General features: G+C 40.5%; 1 protein-coding gene across 1 annotated transcript in view; it reads right to left on the bottom strand.

The window, feature by feature from the left end:
• Positions 1 to 2,536: 2,536 nt before the first annotated feature.
• The window catches only part of LOC122625476 (dipeptidyl aminopeptidase-like protein 6), a 418,811-nt gene continuing 402,371 nt past the window's right edge, over positions 2,537 to 18,976 (bottom strand). The window contains exon 8 of the mRNA XM_043805573.1: positions 2,537 to 2,653. Coding sequence (XP_043661508.1) covers positions 2,645 to 2,653 — 9 coding nt within the window. The 3' untranslated portion in view covers positions 2,537 to 2,644. The remainder of the gene's footprint in view (positions 2,654 to 18,976) is intronic.

The raw sequence follows: 18,976 nt of genomic DNA, 5'->3' as shown, positions 1-18,976 counted from the left end.
AATCGACAAACTTGCGCTGCGTCTATGTCTCAGGAGTCAGTATGCCTAATCTCAACTTTCTACCTTTTGTAGTTCCTGAGATCTCGACGTTCATACGGACGGACAGACGGACGGACAGACGGCCAGATCGACTCGGCTATTGATCCTGACCATGAATATATATACTTTATATGGTCGGAAACGCTTCCTTCTGCCTGTTACATACTTTTCAACGAATCTAGTATACCCTTTTACTCTACGAGTAACGGGTATAACAAGAAAGAACGCTATAGTGGAGTTCCCCGACTATCTGATACCCGTTACTCAGCTAGTGGAAGTGCGAAGGATAGTCTTTAACACTGACAGTTTTTGGCGGCTTGTAGGCGTTAGAGTGGGCGTGGCAAAAAGTTTTTTGGCAAATCGATAGAAATTTACAAGTCTAATACAAAAATGAAAAAATATCAACACATTTTTCAAAAGTGGGCGTGGCAGTTTTGGGCGGTTTGTGGGCGTTGGAGTGGGCGTGGCAAAAAGTTTTTTGGGAAATCGAAAGAAATTTACAAGACTTGTGGACGTGGCAGTTTTAGGCGCTTTGTGGGCGTTAGAGTGGGCGTGGCAACATCAATGGACAAACTTGCGCTGCGTCTATGTCCCTGGAGTCTGTATGCTTAATCTCAATTTTCTAGCTTTTGTAGTTCCTGAGATCTCGACGTTCATACGGACGGACAGACGGACGGACAGACGGACGGACAGACGGACGGACAGACGGACGGACAGACGGACATGGCCAGATCGTCTCGGCTATTGATCCTGATTAAGAATATATATACTTTATATGGTCGGACCTTCCTTATGCCGCTTCCTTATGCCTGTTACATACTTTTCAACGAATCTAGTATACCCTATAACTCTACGAGTAACGGGTATAATAAAAGATTGGACCTTTTTTAAATTGTCGGTAAAGACGTATGAAATGTTTACAATTAGTGCGACGCGTAGATCGATAGAAATGATATGAATAACTCCTATTGTTGGCTCTGGAGTTATGTTATTTACAAATGGAATAATATGTATCTCGGGATATACAGGTTTTTGGCTGGGTTTGATGTCCAGGGTATTTGCTTTTAGAAGATCAACATCCTTTGAATTGAATTCAAAAACGTATTTTTTTGTCAATATGATGTAAGGAGCGTTGTTTAAAATTAGAACTATAGATATTATCAACTTATAAATTCATTGCTGTTTTTGATGATGAGTAATACCTTTTTTTTAGGTTTAACAATTCTATTGGTTTATATATAGAAACATTCGTGTTACATAATATTATTTTATATTCTTTTATATTTTTATACACGTTACTCGTAGAGTAAAAGGGTATACTAGATTTGTTGAAAAGTATGTATCAGGCAGAAGGAAGCGTTTCCGACCATATAAAGAATATATTTTCTTGATCAGGATCAATAGTTGAGTTGATCTGGCCATGTCCGTATGAACGTCGAAATCTCAGGAACTACAAAAATTAGAAAAAGTTGAGATTAAGCATACAGTCTCCAGAGACATACACGCAGCCCAAGTTTGTTGACCCATGTTGCCACGCCCACTCTAACGCCCACCAACTGCCCAAAACTGTTACAGAAAAACTTTTTGCCGCGCCCACTTTAACGTCCCCAAACCCCCAAAAGCTGCCACGCCCACTTTTGAAAAATGTTTAGTAAATAGTGCGTTGGCTTAATTTTATTACATTGTTGCCTGCATAGATTTGTGTAACATTTCGCAATCTTGTTCAGTTTGCGGTATACTTAAATTATATGTTACAATCTGATGATAATACGAGTATTAGGCTCTATATATTTTATAGATTAATTTTCAGATACAAATGTGTGTTGGAATTTCACTAATTGATTATTAAGGATTTTAAATCATTTTTGATCAGTGACTTTAAATTTTTGGGTTAATATGTTTGCTAATGAATTTGGTAATTACATCATTACTTATAAATACTTATTGTTATTGTGCATGTTAATTTGACGGTCTATGTGTTGTATGTATTTTATAATTCTGTATTTTTGGGCTCCTTAAAATTATGTTGGGCTATATGTGCTTGAAGTCTGGCTGCTTAGCCAATGTAATGTTTGGTTTCTTTAACTCGTCGTTTTTTAATATTTAAGTATTAAATTTTCCTACTCTTGTCAATTGTATACTCGTCTGCAGGTCTTTAATGTTTTCAAGAAAATTAAATTAATTAATATCTTTTACGAGTCTGTTTATATCTTTGAGTTGTTTATTTATAATTTTATTATTTTATTAAATTCTCTGTTTACAATTATTTTTTCCTCTGTTTTGTAGTTTATCTTCTAACTCTTTTTATCATCTTCAGCTAATAGATATTTATAATAATATTTATAATATTGTGACAAAATGATTAATTTCATGTTTTAATTGTAGTATTAAGTTGTATTCAATAACGTCGAATTGGATTTCGTGTTTCATACAATATCGATATATTTTAAATATTTTTGGTTTGATTTGTTTTCATCATCTGATGTTCATAGTTAAGAGATAATTTTTTAGTCCCTGGGTGCAGTACTAATTTGTTAAGTTGATGTCAATGGTATTTTTGTCCATGTCACAATCGTTATCAATTTTAAAATCAGGGTCAGAAATGTCAGTTTTCCTGGAATGACGAGAAAGATTTTGAATTTTAGCTTTTTTAAATTTACTTTTGTGGCTTATAACTTAAAGACCCCTATTAGTTTCTAGCCATCCTAACTTTGTGTATTCAAGATCTACTTCTCGTTCCTATCGCTTTTTTATGTTATCTATATTATTTTTATATTTATACCCGTTACTCGTAGAGTACAAGGGTATACTAGATTCGTTGAAAAGTATGTAACATGCAGAAGGAAGCGTTTCCGACCATATAAAGTATATATATTCTTTATCAGGATCAATAGCCGAGACGATCTGGCCATGTCCGTCTGTCCGTCCGTATGAACGTCGAGAACTACAAAAGCTAGAAAGTTCAGATTACGCATACAGACTCCAGAGACATAGAAGCAGCGCAAGTTTGTCGATTCATGTTGCCACGCCCACTATAACGCCCACAAACCGCCCAAAACTGCCACGCCCACATTATTTAAAAAAGTTTTCATATTTTTTCTTTTTTGTATTAATCTTGTAAATTTCTATCTTTTGAAAAATGTTTTGATATTTTTTAATTTTTGAATTAGTCTTGAAAATTTCTGTTGATTTGTCAAAAAAGTTTTTGCCACGCCCACTCTAGCGCCCACAAACCGACAACAACTGTCAGTGTTGAAATTTCTCCTTCGCACTTCCAGTAGCTGAGTAACGGGTATCAGATAGTCGGGAAACTCGACTATAGCGTTCTCTCTTGTTTTATAATTTTTTTTTGCATATGTATACCCACTACTCGTAGAGTAAAAGTACACTTGTTGCAAAGTAGGTAGAAGTAAACGTTTCCGACCATATAATGTATATATGTATATTCTTGATCAGGATCAATAGCCGAGTCAATCTGGCCATGTCCGTATGTCCTTCCTTATAAAGGTCGAGATCTTAGGAACTATAAAAGCTAGTAAGTAAAAATTACAGAGACGTAGACGCAGTTAGTTAACTGATTTTGACATGCCCAACATTTTTTTCCCTATATTTTTTTTCCAATTTATATTAACATACCAGAAATATATTGAAATTTCTCGTTCGCACTTTCACTAGCTGATTTTGGGAAAACATGTCTATACCATTCTCTTCTGTTTTGTTTGATTTCATACTATAAATAAATTTTTGAAGAGGATCACTAGCAGTGGCATCATGGGTTATTATAAACATTTTTCCATTATTTAATAATTTATCTATAGCATTGGTAAGGGTATAATAATTCTCAGCTTATCGTTAATTGTTTTATGGGTTGGTACAAATGTCTACAAATTATTTTATTGAAAGAGCTTGGGATTTTAAAACCTTAAATAGCTTGAATTTTATTTGGATTTGGTTTAATATTATGATTATGTCTTAAAAATTCAGTTTCTTGTTCAATTTTAAGATCTTGTTCAATTTTATACACGTTACTCGTAGAGTAAAAGGTTATACTAGATTCGTTGAAAAGTATGTAACAGGCAGAAGGAAGCGTATCCGACCATATAAAGTATATATATTCTTGATCAGGATCAGTAGCCGAGTCGATCTGGCCAAGTCCGTCCGTCTGTCTGTCCGTCTGTCCGTATGAACGTCGAGATCTCACTCTAACGCTCACAAACCACCTAAAACTGCCACGCCCACACTTTTGAAAAAGGTTTTGATATTTTTTCATTTTTGTATTAGTCTTGTAAATTTCTATCGATTTCCCAAAACACTTTTTGCCACGTCCACTATAACGCCCACAAACCGCCCAAAACTGCCACGCCCACACTTTTGAAAAATGTTTTGATATTTTTTCATTTTTGTATTAGTTTGTAAATTTCTTTCGATTTGCCAAAAAACTTTTTGCCACGCCCACTCCAACGCCCAAAACTGCCACGCCCACACTTTTGAAACAGGTTTTTTAAATTTTTTATTTTTGTATTAGTCTTGTAAATTTCTATCGATTTGCCAAAAAACTTTTTGCCACGCTCACTATAACGCCCACAAGCCGCCCAAAACTGCCACGCCCACACTTTTGAAAAATGCTTTGATATTTTTTCATTTTTCTATTAGACTTGTAAGTTTCTATCGATTTGCCAAAAAACTTTTTGCCACGCCCACTCTAACGCCTACAAGCCGCCAAAAACTGTCAGTGTTAAAGACCATCCTTCGCACTTCCACTAGCTGAGTAACGGGTATCAGACAGTCGGGGAACTCGACTATAGCGTTCTCTCTTGTTTTATTATTAATTTAATTTGTTTTTCTACTTCTGTGTCGTAAGTGTAGGGTCTTCTATATCGACTTCATATGGTCCTCTATAAATTGGTTCCTTGTGGTTTGTTTTCATAACGTGTTTGATATCATTGTCGAAATCATCATACTTAATTTTAAAATATTTCGTCATAATGAAGTTCAGTTTTTTCTTCATTACTTAAATGATCGGTTCTAATATTATTGTCGGTTTGCAAGGCATATTTAAATTCGTCATCGTCTACTACTTTCAAAAAGGGTTGATTACTTTTTTCCGAGTAAATTTACTGTAGGAAATTAAAAATTATTTAATTTTTTATTATTATATATAAAATAAATTTTGTCTGAAGCATCTTTCAGAATTTTACTCTTATATAAATGGGAGAATATTTCAACTGGTAATTTTTAACTGCATCATATGTTTCACTCAATGTTCTTGAAACTAAAACTGTGTCTGATGGATTATTTTCTCTGTTTACAACATATTCTATTGGTCTGAGTTAATTCTTATACGTATATTATTATTCCTGTCACCCATAAAGTAAATAGATTCGTTGAAAAGATTGTAATAGGTAGAAGGAAATGATTCCTATCAGAATAAGAATCAATAGCCGAGTCGATTGGGTCATGTTCGTATGAACGCTTCGATTTCAGGAAATACGAAAGTTGAGAGCAAGCAGATTTCAAAAAAATAGACGCATCGCAAGCGTCCACGCCCAAAAACCGCCCAAAAATGCCAGGCACACACTTTTGAAAAATTTTATGACATTTTTAAAAATTATTATTCATCTTTTCAATTTTTATAGGTAAGGCACTCTCACGCCCACTCTAACGCCTATAAACCGCAACGCCGAATTGAGTTTAAATTAACAAACTTTATATAAACTACAAATTACAAAATGTTGTTTCTTCAGTTGAAGCGGGACAAAATGTATGACAAAATCCCTCAATAATTTTAGCTAGTCCGAATTCTGTACAGTGCACACTAGGCCAGATTCCCTATTTTTATACCCGTTACTCGTAGAGTAAAAGGGTATACTAGATTCGTTGAAAAGTATGTAACAGGCAGAAGGAAGTGTTTCCGACCATATAAAGTATATATATTCTTGATCAGGATCAGTAGCCGAGTCGATCTGGCCATGTCCGTCTGTCCGTCCGTCTGTCCGTCTGTCCGTCTGGCCGTCTGTCCGTCTGTCCGTCTGTCCGTCCGTCTGTCCGTCCGTATGAACGTCGAGATCTCAGGAACTACAAAAGCTAGAAAGTTGAGATTAAACATACGGACTCCAGAGACATAGACGCAGCGCAAGTTTGTTGATTCATGTTGCCACGCCCACTCTAACGCCCACAAACCGCATAAAACTGCCATGCCCACACTTTTGAAAAATGTTTTGATATTTTTTCATTTTTGTATTAGTGTTGTAAATTTCTATCGATTTGCCAAAAAACTTTTTGCCACGCCCACTCTAACGCCCACAAACCGCCCAAAACTGCCACGCCCACACTTTTGAAAAATGTTTTGATATTTTTTCATTTTTGTATTAGACTTGTAAATTTCTATCGATTTGATAAAAAACTTTTTGCCACGCCCACTCTAACGCCCTCAAACCGAAAAAAACTGTCAGTGTTGAAGACTCGCCTTCGCACTTCCACTAGCTGAGTAACGGGTATCAGATAGTCTGGGAACTCGACTATAGCGTTCTCTCTTGTTTGGCATAAAGTCGAAAAATTTCGAAAATTCTATTTTGAAATGAACTATTAATTATGAAAGAGCATACATTAGGGACACCAAAACGATATTTAAAACTGTAATTAAATTGATGTTAGTAACGCCTTTTGCCTAAATTAGCCTAAGCTCTTTATATTTTGCCGTTAAAGCGGTTCTGCTGGATGAGTGGATCAGAGGAGGTCGAAATGACAAAGCCTTAGTTGACTGGGTTGTTGGCGAATTTAAATTAATTGATATTACTATTGACGAGAAAGCTAAAATTGCTAAGCAAATCAGAAGCTTTCACCTCTATATTATGAAAAATCTGGCTAAATGTAACCGTACAATTGAAGCATTTAAAAAAAAAATTCCAGTTGGCTTTCATCCATCATGATGACCAAAACAACAACAAGTCGCTTCAGACTGTCAAATGAGACCACCAAGACTCCCTTACAGTGATGCAGGATCACGGCTCAAAAGAAAAATGGCAACAGATCTGGCTTATATTGAAATAATACAAGTCTTCTTGTCCATGCAGCATCAATTTCAGCCAAAAAGGAAAAAATGGGCGATACTGCCTTTGTATTAAAGCATACCATTTTTACTTCAACTGCATCCACTAAAATTAGAAAGAAATTCATATTCTCAGAGCCAGTACCGGTCACACCAATTCAGGCTCTTGCATTTTTTATTGACAGCTCTCTAACCAAGCCCCAATACAACGACATGAGAGCTTTGAATAAAACACAATTTAGCAACATTTATCCATTGTATAATAAAGTCAGAGAAGCTAAATTAACTTGAAGACCTGCGGGAGTTCATGTGACAGAAACCAGAGCCCAAGTATCTCTCCAAAATTTACTGAATCATACGGTCAGTCGAGTTATTCTTATGCAAGAGGAGGTATTTAAGAGGCATAAGAAGATATCAGTTTGAACTGATCGCAAGCTATGAATTTGACGGTACTACCGGGCAGAGTATGTACAAGCAGAGATATGATGATCCGCACGTGGAAGGCGGAGTCCGTTTGGAGATTCGCACGTGGAATGCGGCGTCCGATATGATGATCCGCACGTGGAATGCGGGGTCCGTTTGGAGATGACGCGCTAGATGCAACCGAGAAGAAGTTCTCGGACCGAGCGAAGGCTCGGTCCCAGTTTCGAATTTCAATTCCTGTGTCCATTGATAACCTTAATTAGAAGGCTGATCCCAAACTGTACCAAATCCACATACCTGATTCAATGTGAAAATAAGAATCACCATATTCTGTCTGAATCGGTGCTCCAGCTGGTCTTCACTATTTGCACGTGGCTTAGATGAACACGCGGTTTTAATTAAATTCGCAAGCACTACGTCATAAGTCTTTCTTATTTCAGATCAGTATAACAAGAGACCGAACTGACGCCGACAATAAAGGCGGTAAGCTTTTAACAGCAGCAAAGTTGCATTTCGGGTGATCTCGCGTTAGGAAATGTTATTTACTTATCCTAGACAAAAGTGGTACGGCTGCCAGATCAATTTCCTGGAACTTCACTAGTTATCGCTTTAGATAATAAATCGAAATCTTGAATACTTGAAAATGGTTTAAAACCGCCCTCACACCAACAGATTTAAAGGCAGTCTATTGACTCGAGTTTAAAACTGGAAAAAGGGTGGTTAGCTTCTGCATTCGCAAATGTCCTTGGCGTGAAAGGTGCCAAGCTTTCTTCCGTTTAGGTCCTCCAATAAGTACAACGAGTTTCCTATTCGTTTTTTTACTCTTGCCTTATCACCTATGGGTGCTAATTTGGCGTTGAAATGATCTGCCAGTTTGCTTATCGAAAAGTTCCGCTTAATTACCAGCTGTCCTAGTTGAAAACATCGTGGTCGGCTGCGAAGGTCATAAACTTTCTTATTCTGCGCATAAGCCTTTTCCATGTGGCGATGAATGCTTGAACGAATTTTGTCGAACTCATCGGGCCGCCTTACTTGTGCCGTATTATCCTCCATGAGTGAGAGTATTTCCATGAGTGACCATGTGTTGGCCATACACTACCATATAGGGTGACTGTCCGATCGATTGGTGTATGCTATTACGCAGGGAACAGTTTATGCTGCTTATATATTGGTCCCAATCCCGTTTGTCCGATCGGATGTACGTACGCAAGGCCGCGTTAATATAATAGATCGATTGACTCGCTCGGCCGAATTGCTTTGCGGCGAATAGACTCCAGTAAACACTTGGGTGATCCCATAAGAGGCCAGGAACGAAACGAACTCTGGGCTTTTAAATTGAGTGCCATTGTCGCTTACTAATGTTTTTGGCACTCCTATGCAAGAGAAAATACTCTAAGATACTGAATAATTAGCTTCGATGTGAATTTCTTTACAGGCTTGAGGAAGGTAAATTTCGAAAAGTGATCTAGATTATAAAGATTCCAATATTTCCTCGTTTAGATCGCGGGGAAGGGTCCAATGAAATCAACGTACAGCCTTTAAAAGGGCCGATGCGTAACGACTGGAGAATCCCATCGGTGGCTTTAACGATCGCGTGGGATATTTTGAAGTCTGACACAGTTCACACTTGCCTACAAAATCCCGTACGTCGACAACCATACGTGGCCAGTATAAATACCTTCGGATATGTCCCAGAGTTTTAGCAATTCCGCGATGGGCAGCTACTGGTCGACTGTGCGCAGATTCCAAAACGGATTGTCTAAGACCAACCGGAACAAACAGCTTCCGCTCGGTGTCGATATCTCCTTCCGGAGATGGAAACTTGGGACGATGGTATAAATACATATCAATAACTTGATAATCGGGAATAGCAGCCTTTACGAATTTTTCTTTTAGCTCTAGATATTCCATGTCTAAAAACGCGGAAGAGTTTAATTCGATTGCAGGGACGTTTTTAATGTCGATGGCTGAGATATCGGTTTCTACTTCGTGGGCTCGTGAGAGCGCATCTGCCACTATATTTTGTGATCCTCTCCTATATTCTATACAAAAATTATAACCCTGCAACTTGATGGCCCATCGCGCCAGACGCCCGCTGAGATCCTTTTGGTTCATTAACCACTTAAGACTGGCGTGGTCGGTGATTATTTTAACCGGGTGTCCATCGATGTACATACGAAATTTCTTTATGGCCAGTACCACTGCCAAACATTCCAACTCAGTCACCGAGTAGTTTCGCTGAGCTTGGTTTAGTTTCTTCGACATGTAAGCCATCGGATGCTCATATCCCTCTTCGTCTAGCTGTGCTAATACTGCACCAATACCAGAGGCAGACGCATCGCATTAGTTGTCGGTGGTAATTGGGATGCCGAAGAAAGGGTGCCGAACACAGTTTGATTTTTATCGCCTCAAAAGATTCTTGGTCAGCTTCAGTCTATTCGAAGACTTTTCCTTTCAGCCGGTCAGAGAGTGCCGCAGTAAATCAGCAGTGCTGAGTAAATACCAGCCAGTCATGCCTAAGAAACGACGTAACAGACGCTTTGTTTGTGGTCTCGAAAACTCTTGTACCGCTCGTACCTTCTCTGGATTGACTTGAAGAGTTCCTTCGCCCACGATATGCCGAGGTATTCCACCTTTTTCAATCCAAACTGGCTTTTTCGAATATTGATGGTTAATCCGGCTTCTCGTAAGCGCTTGGCGACTACAATTAAATGGCTTAAGTGGTCTTCAAACGTAGATGACATGACCAAAAGGTCATCTAAATATAAGAAAACGTGATCCTTCATTGTGTAGGGAATTACTTGATCCATCAGGTGACACATAGTGTATGGAGATTTACAAAGGCCAAAAGGCATGCGTGTGAATTGATAGAGAGGCTTGGACGTAGCATCGAGACAAATCTGCCAAAATGCACCCTTCAGATCGATTTTAGAGATACAATGTACTGGAGGCAATCTACTAAGCAAACCTTCTAAACTCGGCATTGGATACGCATCCTTCTTTGTTACCTCATTCACCGTACGCGAGTCTAGACAGAAGCGATCCTTGCCTGGTTTTACTATCAATAACCCTAGTGAGGACCATGCGGAACTTGTTGCTTCTTAGATTACTCCTAGACTTAACATTCGATCGACCTCCGCACATAACCGCTTCTCTTTGGCCTGCGATATTGGATAGAACCCCGTCCATCTCGCTCAAACGAGGGCAGCCGTTAGCTGAATTTGGGTCACGTCCGTTGATTCTTCTCCGATCTCGCTGACCTGAAAGCTTAAAGATATTTTGAATGTCTTCCAAAAATCAATTCCACAAATTACGTCTTGAGTTTCCTCTATAAAAAATTGGAAATTGGCTTTAAGTGCGTTATATTCGATTGGTAGAGTTATAATGCCCGATATTGCCTGCTTTGTTCCATCTCTCGTTTTAACATTCCCATATGACTTGGTGAAGGTTAACCCTTTCTTTAAAATTCTTGCTTGCTTACCGCCGATGACACTTTTATTCGCACCACTATCTAGTAGGGCTAAGTAACGCTCATTCAAAAGAGTAATATACATATGTATGTAAACGGTCGGATGTCATTTCCTTTGTGGTCTAGAGAGGAAAATAATACTTGTTTGCACACGTCTTACACGATCAGTGGACCGGCGTTTCGGACGCAAGTCGACCTCGTCTATAAAGATTTCTGCTCGTCGTCTTTTTTTTCTGTCCGAGGCTGGGCTCCAAGATAACATTCCAATAATCCGAATTAGGTTTTAGTCTCGGACGGCTCCGGACATCCACGTTGGAGTTTTCCGTAGTTGGTTTACAATCTGGACAACATGCAAGAGTTCGTGTCTTAGCTCGGGCTTCAGATTTCTCTTGACCGCATCTACTAAGTCGGAATCCGACAATCGGATACGCAGGGTATCTGCAATCGCCAACATCGAGTCCAAAAAATCGTCGACATTTTCATTCGGATTCTGCTTTCGTCGTCTGATAATCTCTTTGATGTCGTCATCTGAGCGTTGATGTTGGTATCTTTCTCTGAGTCGGGTACACAGAGTAATACAATTTCTATCAGCCGAATGTCGATGAGAGCGCCAGTAGAATAACAAAGCTGGTCCAGAGAATAACAGATAGGCAAATTGATACAAGAGGTCAAAGCCATTTAAACATCAAGAAGTTAAACAGTCCACTCTGTAAATAAAATCTTCGATCGGCATATCGCCTTGTGATCCGCTGAATTTAAGATGCCAATTAACAATGAGACTCGAGACTTTATCGGGACGACTATCTCTATTATTGGAAATCTCCGGGAGTTCTGATTTAAATGACATCTGTGGATCCGGAATGACGTTATCCCACTCAAGTGGCACCTCTTCCACTCTAACAGGTGGAACTTGCGACGGGAAATTAAGGTTTCTTAGGGCAACCGTAATTTGTTCGGTAAACCACGCTGAGATTGTCTCTTGAAATAGTTAGAGATTCGCAAGTAAGGTTGTGAACTCGTTGTTCAGATAAAGTTGCGATGTTGTTCGACAAAATTCCTGTGGACGCACGTGGCAGACGAGAGACTGCAGCGGTCTGGGTGCGCTGGGTTGCGTTTGACGGATTTCTCCTTAAACCTCGTGCTGGGGGTCCTGATCTAGCATTGGAGGAACCCGAATTATCATGGATGTGACTTCGAATGTTTGGTCTCGCGCGGGTAATCGTGTCCGCGGCGCTGTTGGCACTAACTGGAATTGACGGGGTGGTCGACTGTTGCGCTAAGCTCCTGCTATTGGTCGTGGCTAACATATTGAGCTCGTCTAAACTACAGGCTCTACGACAGTTGGGACAAATGTCATTGTTAAGCAGCCACTGCGATATACACTCGCTATGAAATCTGTGTCGGCAGGTGGTTTCAATGATCTTCCGATCATTCCGATAATTCCGATCATTCGCTAGCTACTGTATCGTTACAAATGGTGCATTTAGGATTGCTAACAGCAAGGTTGTCGCTGCTTCTTGTAATCGGCATATTGGTAAAACAAAATCTTCTTGAAATAACGATATTAAAGAAATAAACGTGTTAAGGGTTTGGCCTAGTTCGGATACGGTAAACAACAACTTCAAGCTATCTGAGGTTATCCTTCTTTCCAAGTTGTATACTCTGATTCTACTCTTAAGGTTTTTGAAAATATGGTCTGGTTAAAAGAGGAGTGATCTGAAAGAATCCAATATCAAACAGTCTCGATTTCAACCATCCAAAATACGTCGTCAATCTGAAGGTATAGAGTTGTAATAATACAATACTATCATTCCATACTAGAACTCCTTATTGGCTTCTTGTTTCGGGTTGCCGTAATAATAACCTCGTTATTTATAGTATTATGACCGGTCTGGTTTGACGAAAATTTGCCAATTCCAGCATAAAGTTGACAAAGTTTTGGGTGGGCATCTAATACTGGGATGTGTAGGTATTCGTAGGGTTATTCGGGAACTGGACTATTCGATTGTTTAATTAAGTTTTATCCACCAAATTAATATTCATTCGAGAAATTTAATTCGCTCGTGTGCCCCACGTTGGGCGCCAGTTAGTATGTAACGAACACGACTGTTTATCTACGCCCGAGAGTCTTCTCTGTCTAACTAACTTGCCGGCTAGGTTCAGGCCTGGGGGGTGTTTGTGACTCTCGAATCGCAGTCGTCACATTACCAATATGTAGACAGAAGCAATATGAGAAGCGGACGGGAAGTCATAGATGCAGACTGACAGGAAGGTAGCTCAGCTAGCAGTGGAAGAATTAGATGGTGGTTTCTTCCGGTCTATACCCGCCCTAATGGAATTATGTTAAAATCAGTCATAAATTCCCCTTTGTTGTAAACCGTTCTTCCCTCAATCGACCTTCCATATATTTACTGAATCATATTAATCTCCATTGTGATAATCTCCATTTAATTAATCTTTGAATACATTCTAGTAACTTACCAATAATAAGAATAAAATAAAAGGGTTCTCATCGAATTTCAAATTTTATTCGTTGCTTCAAAACTATCCCTACTATACAAAGATTTATTCCATTAATTGACGCTTAATTCTAATCGATTAACTATTTTCATATTATAATTAATGTTTTTATTCGAATTCAAGTGAACCGTTGTCGGACGCGAGTTTCTGGAGGAAACATAATAATATTCGCGGCTATGCCGTATTTACGAAAGATCCCACGAAGTCAGCTGGCCTGATGACGTCCGATGTTAGGTCGATTTATGCGTTAATTGTGATTTTATGAACAAATGCTTTCTACAGGCTCGAAGACCAACAACATGTACACATTAGGGCTACATCTAATCTTCGGCTTAAACAATGTTCACGCCAGAAGGGCGCAAACAATTGAGCGGCAGTGTAAGCAGTGTAAAGCTCCTCCACGGCTCGCAAGCACCGCTGCTCGCGCTCTCCTTCTCTCCTCGCGCTCTCCTTCTCTCCTCTCGCTCTATTCACCACTGCCCAATGTTAATGCCCAATGTTAGTTTTAAGTTAGTCTTAATTTACAAGTGCTGAAATAAAGTGCCACATTGAAGTCGATCCCGAGACTTTTTCTTTTCTGGAGGAAATTATCAGCAACAGCCGCAGCAGCAGCCACAACAGCAACAACAACGACGCTGAAGCCAAATTATCCTGATCAAACAACTCCGCCCACTCCATTTCATGGTCCTTCGAGTCCGCGACACATCGTGATCCTGCCAGCGCTCCTTGCGGAAAAAATCAAGATAAGTACGGCTTTATATCCTATTCCGTCCGTGGTCGCCATTTTCGTTTTTTTCCAACGGCGTTATTCTTTCCGTTCATCCGTATCAAGTGAAAAGTGAAAATTAAGTGCAAATATATAAGTACATGCGCCCAGCCACCGTGATTACTTCTTTTTTAAGTGCATAAAAAAGCACTTTGCCAATACCGGCCCCCTACTTCGTCTCACGGTGATCCGCTGGTATCCAAAAGCATATACATATGTATATTTACATTTTTTTAAAACACTGTCCAAAATTCACTATTATCGTCCGCTGCTAAACTGCTGTTTTTTGCCTCAATATAAAATACAAACCACAATTTCAAATAAATTAAATCAAATATACATATACATATTCAGCAAAATTTTACATACACATAAAATTACACATACCCATAAATACATATCCATACATATATATCCATACACATATAAATATACATATCCATATAAATATACATATACATATTCCAATAAAATTTACATCTACATACATATATAAAAATCACTCCATATAAAATATTTAACCAGTTTAATACACAAATAAAACACATTTCCAAAGAATAATAAATAATATCGAATCCGAACTGAGAACAAATTTTATCTCTTGGCTCAAAATAAAACACAAATCTCGACATACAGAATAAAATAAAATCTGACTTTTTCTTCCGTTATTACATTACATATATATGCTTAAACTCCAAAAATTACATACATACATACACACAGTCGCGACTTACATAGGCTTGCCAAGTGCAAGTTCTTTCGTCTCCTCTTTGTTCTTTATTGCCCTGACAAAAACCGGCGCATTATTATTAGCTATTTTTTTTTTCGGGATTTCAAGTCGGTAGCGATTTTTTTATAAATTATTAGCTATCATCCGAACTCCATTCGGTAGCTATTATTAAGCTATTTTTCTATAAATTCAAATGTATAGCTATTTTCTATATACTAGCTATTTTTTTTCGGGATTTCAAGTCGGTAGCGATTTTTTATAAATTATTGGCTATTACCCAGACTCCATCTGGTAGCTATTTTTTAGCTATTTTTTTCCATAAATTCAAATTTATAGCTATTTTCTATATATTAGCTATTTTTTCGGGATCTCAAGTCGGTAGCGATTTTTTATAAATCATTGGCTATTATCCAGACTCCAGCTGGTAGCTATTTTTTGGCTATTTTTCTAGAAATTGCAATTCATAGTTTTTCTTTTTTATAAATTTAAGCTATTGTTTTTCTAGACTCCAATATAGCTATATCTTCTTGTGGACTTCACTCTAGCTGTTTTTTGAGAATCCTCCTAGCTATTTTTCGCACTGAATTTTAGCTATATTGTGCTTCATTTAAGCTTTTTCCAGTTGATTGAAGATCTATTGGGGCCTTATTTCACAAAAATTGGGATTTTTTTTCTCCTTTCGTGCTCCAATCTCCAGATCCCAATTGCAACTTTCTCCCGAATTCCGACGGGATTCTTTGTCCTTCCAGATTTGGGTGCTCTCTGTGTCTGTTTCTTTTTCGATTCCACATTTTTTGCGGCGGGCAGGCCTTCTTGACTTCCTTCTCCTAGGGCATAGCTGAGCATGCCCCTAGAGGGAGACAAGAAAAAGACACCCGCACCTGGAAAAGAACAAAAGTTCAACCCGCAATCTCCGCTATCCACTCGCGGTAAGCCAGCACCCAAGTCCGTTAGTCCCAGGGTCAAAACCGCGACTCTCACTCCGAAAGCAAAGGTTTTGCCATCGACCAGTTCGAAGACAACTCCTAGGATTGTCATTTCCCGACCAGTGACGCGAGCGTCTAGTGAGTCTTCTCTATCGAGAAAATCCGAGAGTCCCTCCGCTGTCGGGACTGATTTCCTCCGCGTCACACGCTCTACCACAAAGAAAATGGCATCCTCTGAGCAGCCAACGCCCGCAACCGCAGCGTTGCATAAATTCATCGCCGTCAGCGATCGCGTAAGCCTTTTCGAAGCGAAGATCAACACTCCTGATCAAGCCTCTCCGTCCCTACACACGTTACAAGTCCGTCTGCAACAGGTGCGAGCCTTATGGGACAAAGTGGAAAGAGAATACGAAACATGCTCTGACCTAATGGCCCAAGAAGGATCCCTCGACACAGTGTCTATTCTCCAGGCCAAATATGACTACTGCTACTCAGTATACGAGTCATGTGCAGCACAAATTGGCGAAACGATCAACAGAGCGACGCCTCAAGTCGCGCAAGCACCCTCTCAGCCGCTAATTTCGTCCGGCTGCCGATTACCTCCATGCGACACGGAAGTGTCTATTCCATCTCCTAACCAAAACAAGTGGCGAAGCAAAAGCTATCGTGGCGAAATCTCCTCTCACGAATGATGGTTTTGCTTCGGCGTGGGAGGCGCTTCGAGATCGGTTCCAAAACAAGCGACTTTTAGTCAACAGCCAGCTCAAGCTCCTTTTTAACTTGAGTTCAATTTCGCAAGAATCTGGTCATGCTCTAAAAGAGCTACAATCCACGATTCAGGGGTGTTTAACAGCACTAGCGCATTCCCAGGTATCCACAGAAAACTGGGATTGTCTCTTGGTTTTCCTTTGCGCGAGCAAACTGCCCAAGCAGACCCTGTCCTTATGGGAACAGTCGCTAACTGCCAAATCCGAGATCCCAGCTTGGGAAGAAATGAATGCCTTCCTGAGCGAAAGGTATCGGACATTGGAAGCCATCGAAGATATGAAACCGACTCAGGCAGTTCCAAAAAGGCTTCAATCCTTCGAGACAAAGGTCAGCACCAAACAGAAAGGGTGTGACTTATGTTCTAAGGAGAACCATCCAGTCAGATTGTGCCCGCGTTTTCTTCAAATGTCTGTTGACTCGCGCTCCGGCTATATAAAAAAGAAGCAGCTATGTCTGAATTGTTTTGCCAGAGGTCACCAGCTACGCGACTGCACAAGCACACACAGCTGCTTTACATGTAAGGGCAGGCACCATACGCTGCTGCATCGCAGCCCCCCAAATTCCGAAAATGCGAGTTCCTCAACCTCGCCCCCTACACAGCAACCTCCGAGACCCTCCAGCAGAAATGCATCGGCAAGCACCTCAGCGGTGCAAACTTTTTTCGCGACCGGCACTTCAGCCGTCCTACTGAGCACAGCGATCATTGACGTGTGCCATTTGGGGACGAACTACCGAGCCCGAGCCTTAATCGACTCGGGATCCGAGGCGACGTTCATTTCAGAACCTCATCAAGTTGCCATTCCGCAACACCCAGACCCAAGTCTCCGGGCTAAATCATTCGGTCTCCGCGAAATCCTCGAAGCTGTGTCACTTCGGGATTCGCTCTCCTACTAAGCCAGGTCTACAGTTAGACACTGAAGCGTACGTCCTTCCGGAGCTCTCAGGCAAACTGCCCTCCTATCCGATCCCTCGGAATTCTTTGAAGGACCTGCCCGCACTCCGCTGGGCAGATCCTACCTTTTTTGAGAGCTCTCAAATTGACGTACTGATCGGGGCTGACATTCTACCATCCATAATGATGGATGGCACCCGACAAAATATTTGCGGCTCGCTCCTGGGCCAAGAAACTATTTTCGGGTGGGTGCTAACGGGGCCGATTTCCAAGGGTAAGCCGAAACGGGTCGCATCCTTCACGACCCAGGTGCACCAAATAGGCGACCCTGATTCGCTCGACACGCTTCTCAGCAAGTTCTGGGAGGTGGAGGATCTACCAGTAAAGATGGTAAAAGAGTCGGACTCCTATTGTGAAAGGAACTTCCTCCAAACAACAACAAAAGACGCAAGCGGGAGGTACGTGGTGACGCTCCCGTTCCGGGACCCCGAGAATACCGGATCCGATTTAGGATATTCAAGGTCCATTGCGTTAGCTCAGTTTCTTAGAAACGAAAATCGTTTAAAAAGAAAGCTTCGCGTTGTATTCAACGCTTCAAGTCCGTCGGCAAATGGGACCAGCTTAAATGATATCCTTCATGCTGGTCCAGTCCTACAATCCGATCTAACGATCCAGGTCCTGAAATGGCGTTATTTTCAATACGTCTTCAGTGCAGACATTACGAAAATGTATCGTCAGATCTGGGTCGATCCAAAGCATACCCCGTTTCAAAGAATTCTGTTCCGAAACAAGGAAGGAGATATCCGAGACTTTGAACTAAAAACAGTTACCTTCGGGGTCAACTGCGCCCCCTTCCTCGCCATTCGAGTCTTGCAACAGCTGGCAGAGGATATCCAAGTGCCATTTCCAAATGCCAGCCGCATCATCCAGCAGCACATGTACGTCGACGACGTTCTGGCAGGGGCGAATTCCGTAAACGAAGCCCAAAGTTCGATTCGAGAGTTGCAAGCAGCCCTAAGTGCCTCCGGGTTTCCGCTAAGAAAGTGGACCTCGAACAACAAAAGCGTCCTTAAAGACGTCCCGGCCGAACACCTCCTTCATAGCGAGTTCCTCGACATCGATGCCGAAAGCACGGCCAAGACGCTCGGTATTCGGTGGAGGGCAAAGTCCGACGAATTCTATTTCGTTCCCCCCGAAATTGTTGCGGAACCCTCCTATACAAAGCGAGAAGTTTTGTCCCAAATCGCTAGGTTGTTCGATCCTGCCGGGTGGCTCGCGCCGTTCATAATCCGGTCAAAAATGTTCATGCAGGAGATTTGGTTGCAGAACTTAGGCTGGGACGATAAGCTTCCCACTGAAATGAGTCAGCGGTGGCAATCGTTTTTAGACGAATAT

The sequence above is a fragment of the Drosophila teissieri genome, unplaced genomic scaffold (assembly GCF_016746235.2).
Source record: "Drosophila teissieri strain GT53w unplaced genomic scaffold, Prin_Dtei_1.1 Segkk10_quiver_pilon_scaf, whole genome shotgun sequence".
Taxonomy (NCBI): Eukaryota; Metazoa; Arthropoda; class Insecta; order Diptera; family Drosophilidae; genus Drosophila; species Drosophila teissieri.
This window is presented reverse-complemented; position numbering and strand designations above follow the sequence as displayed.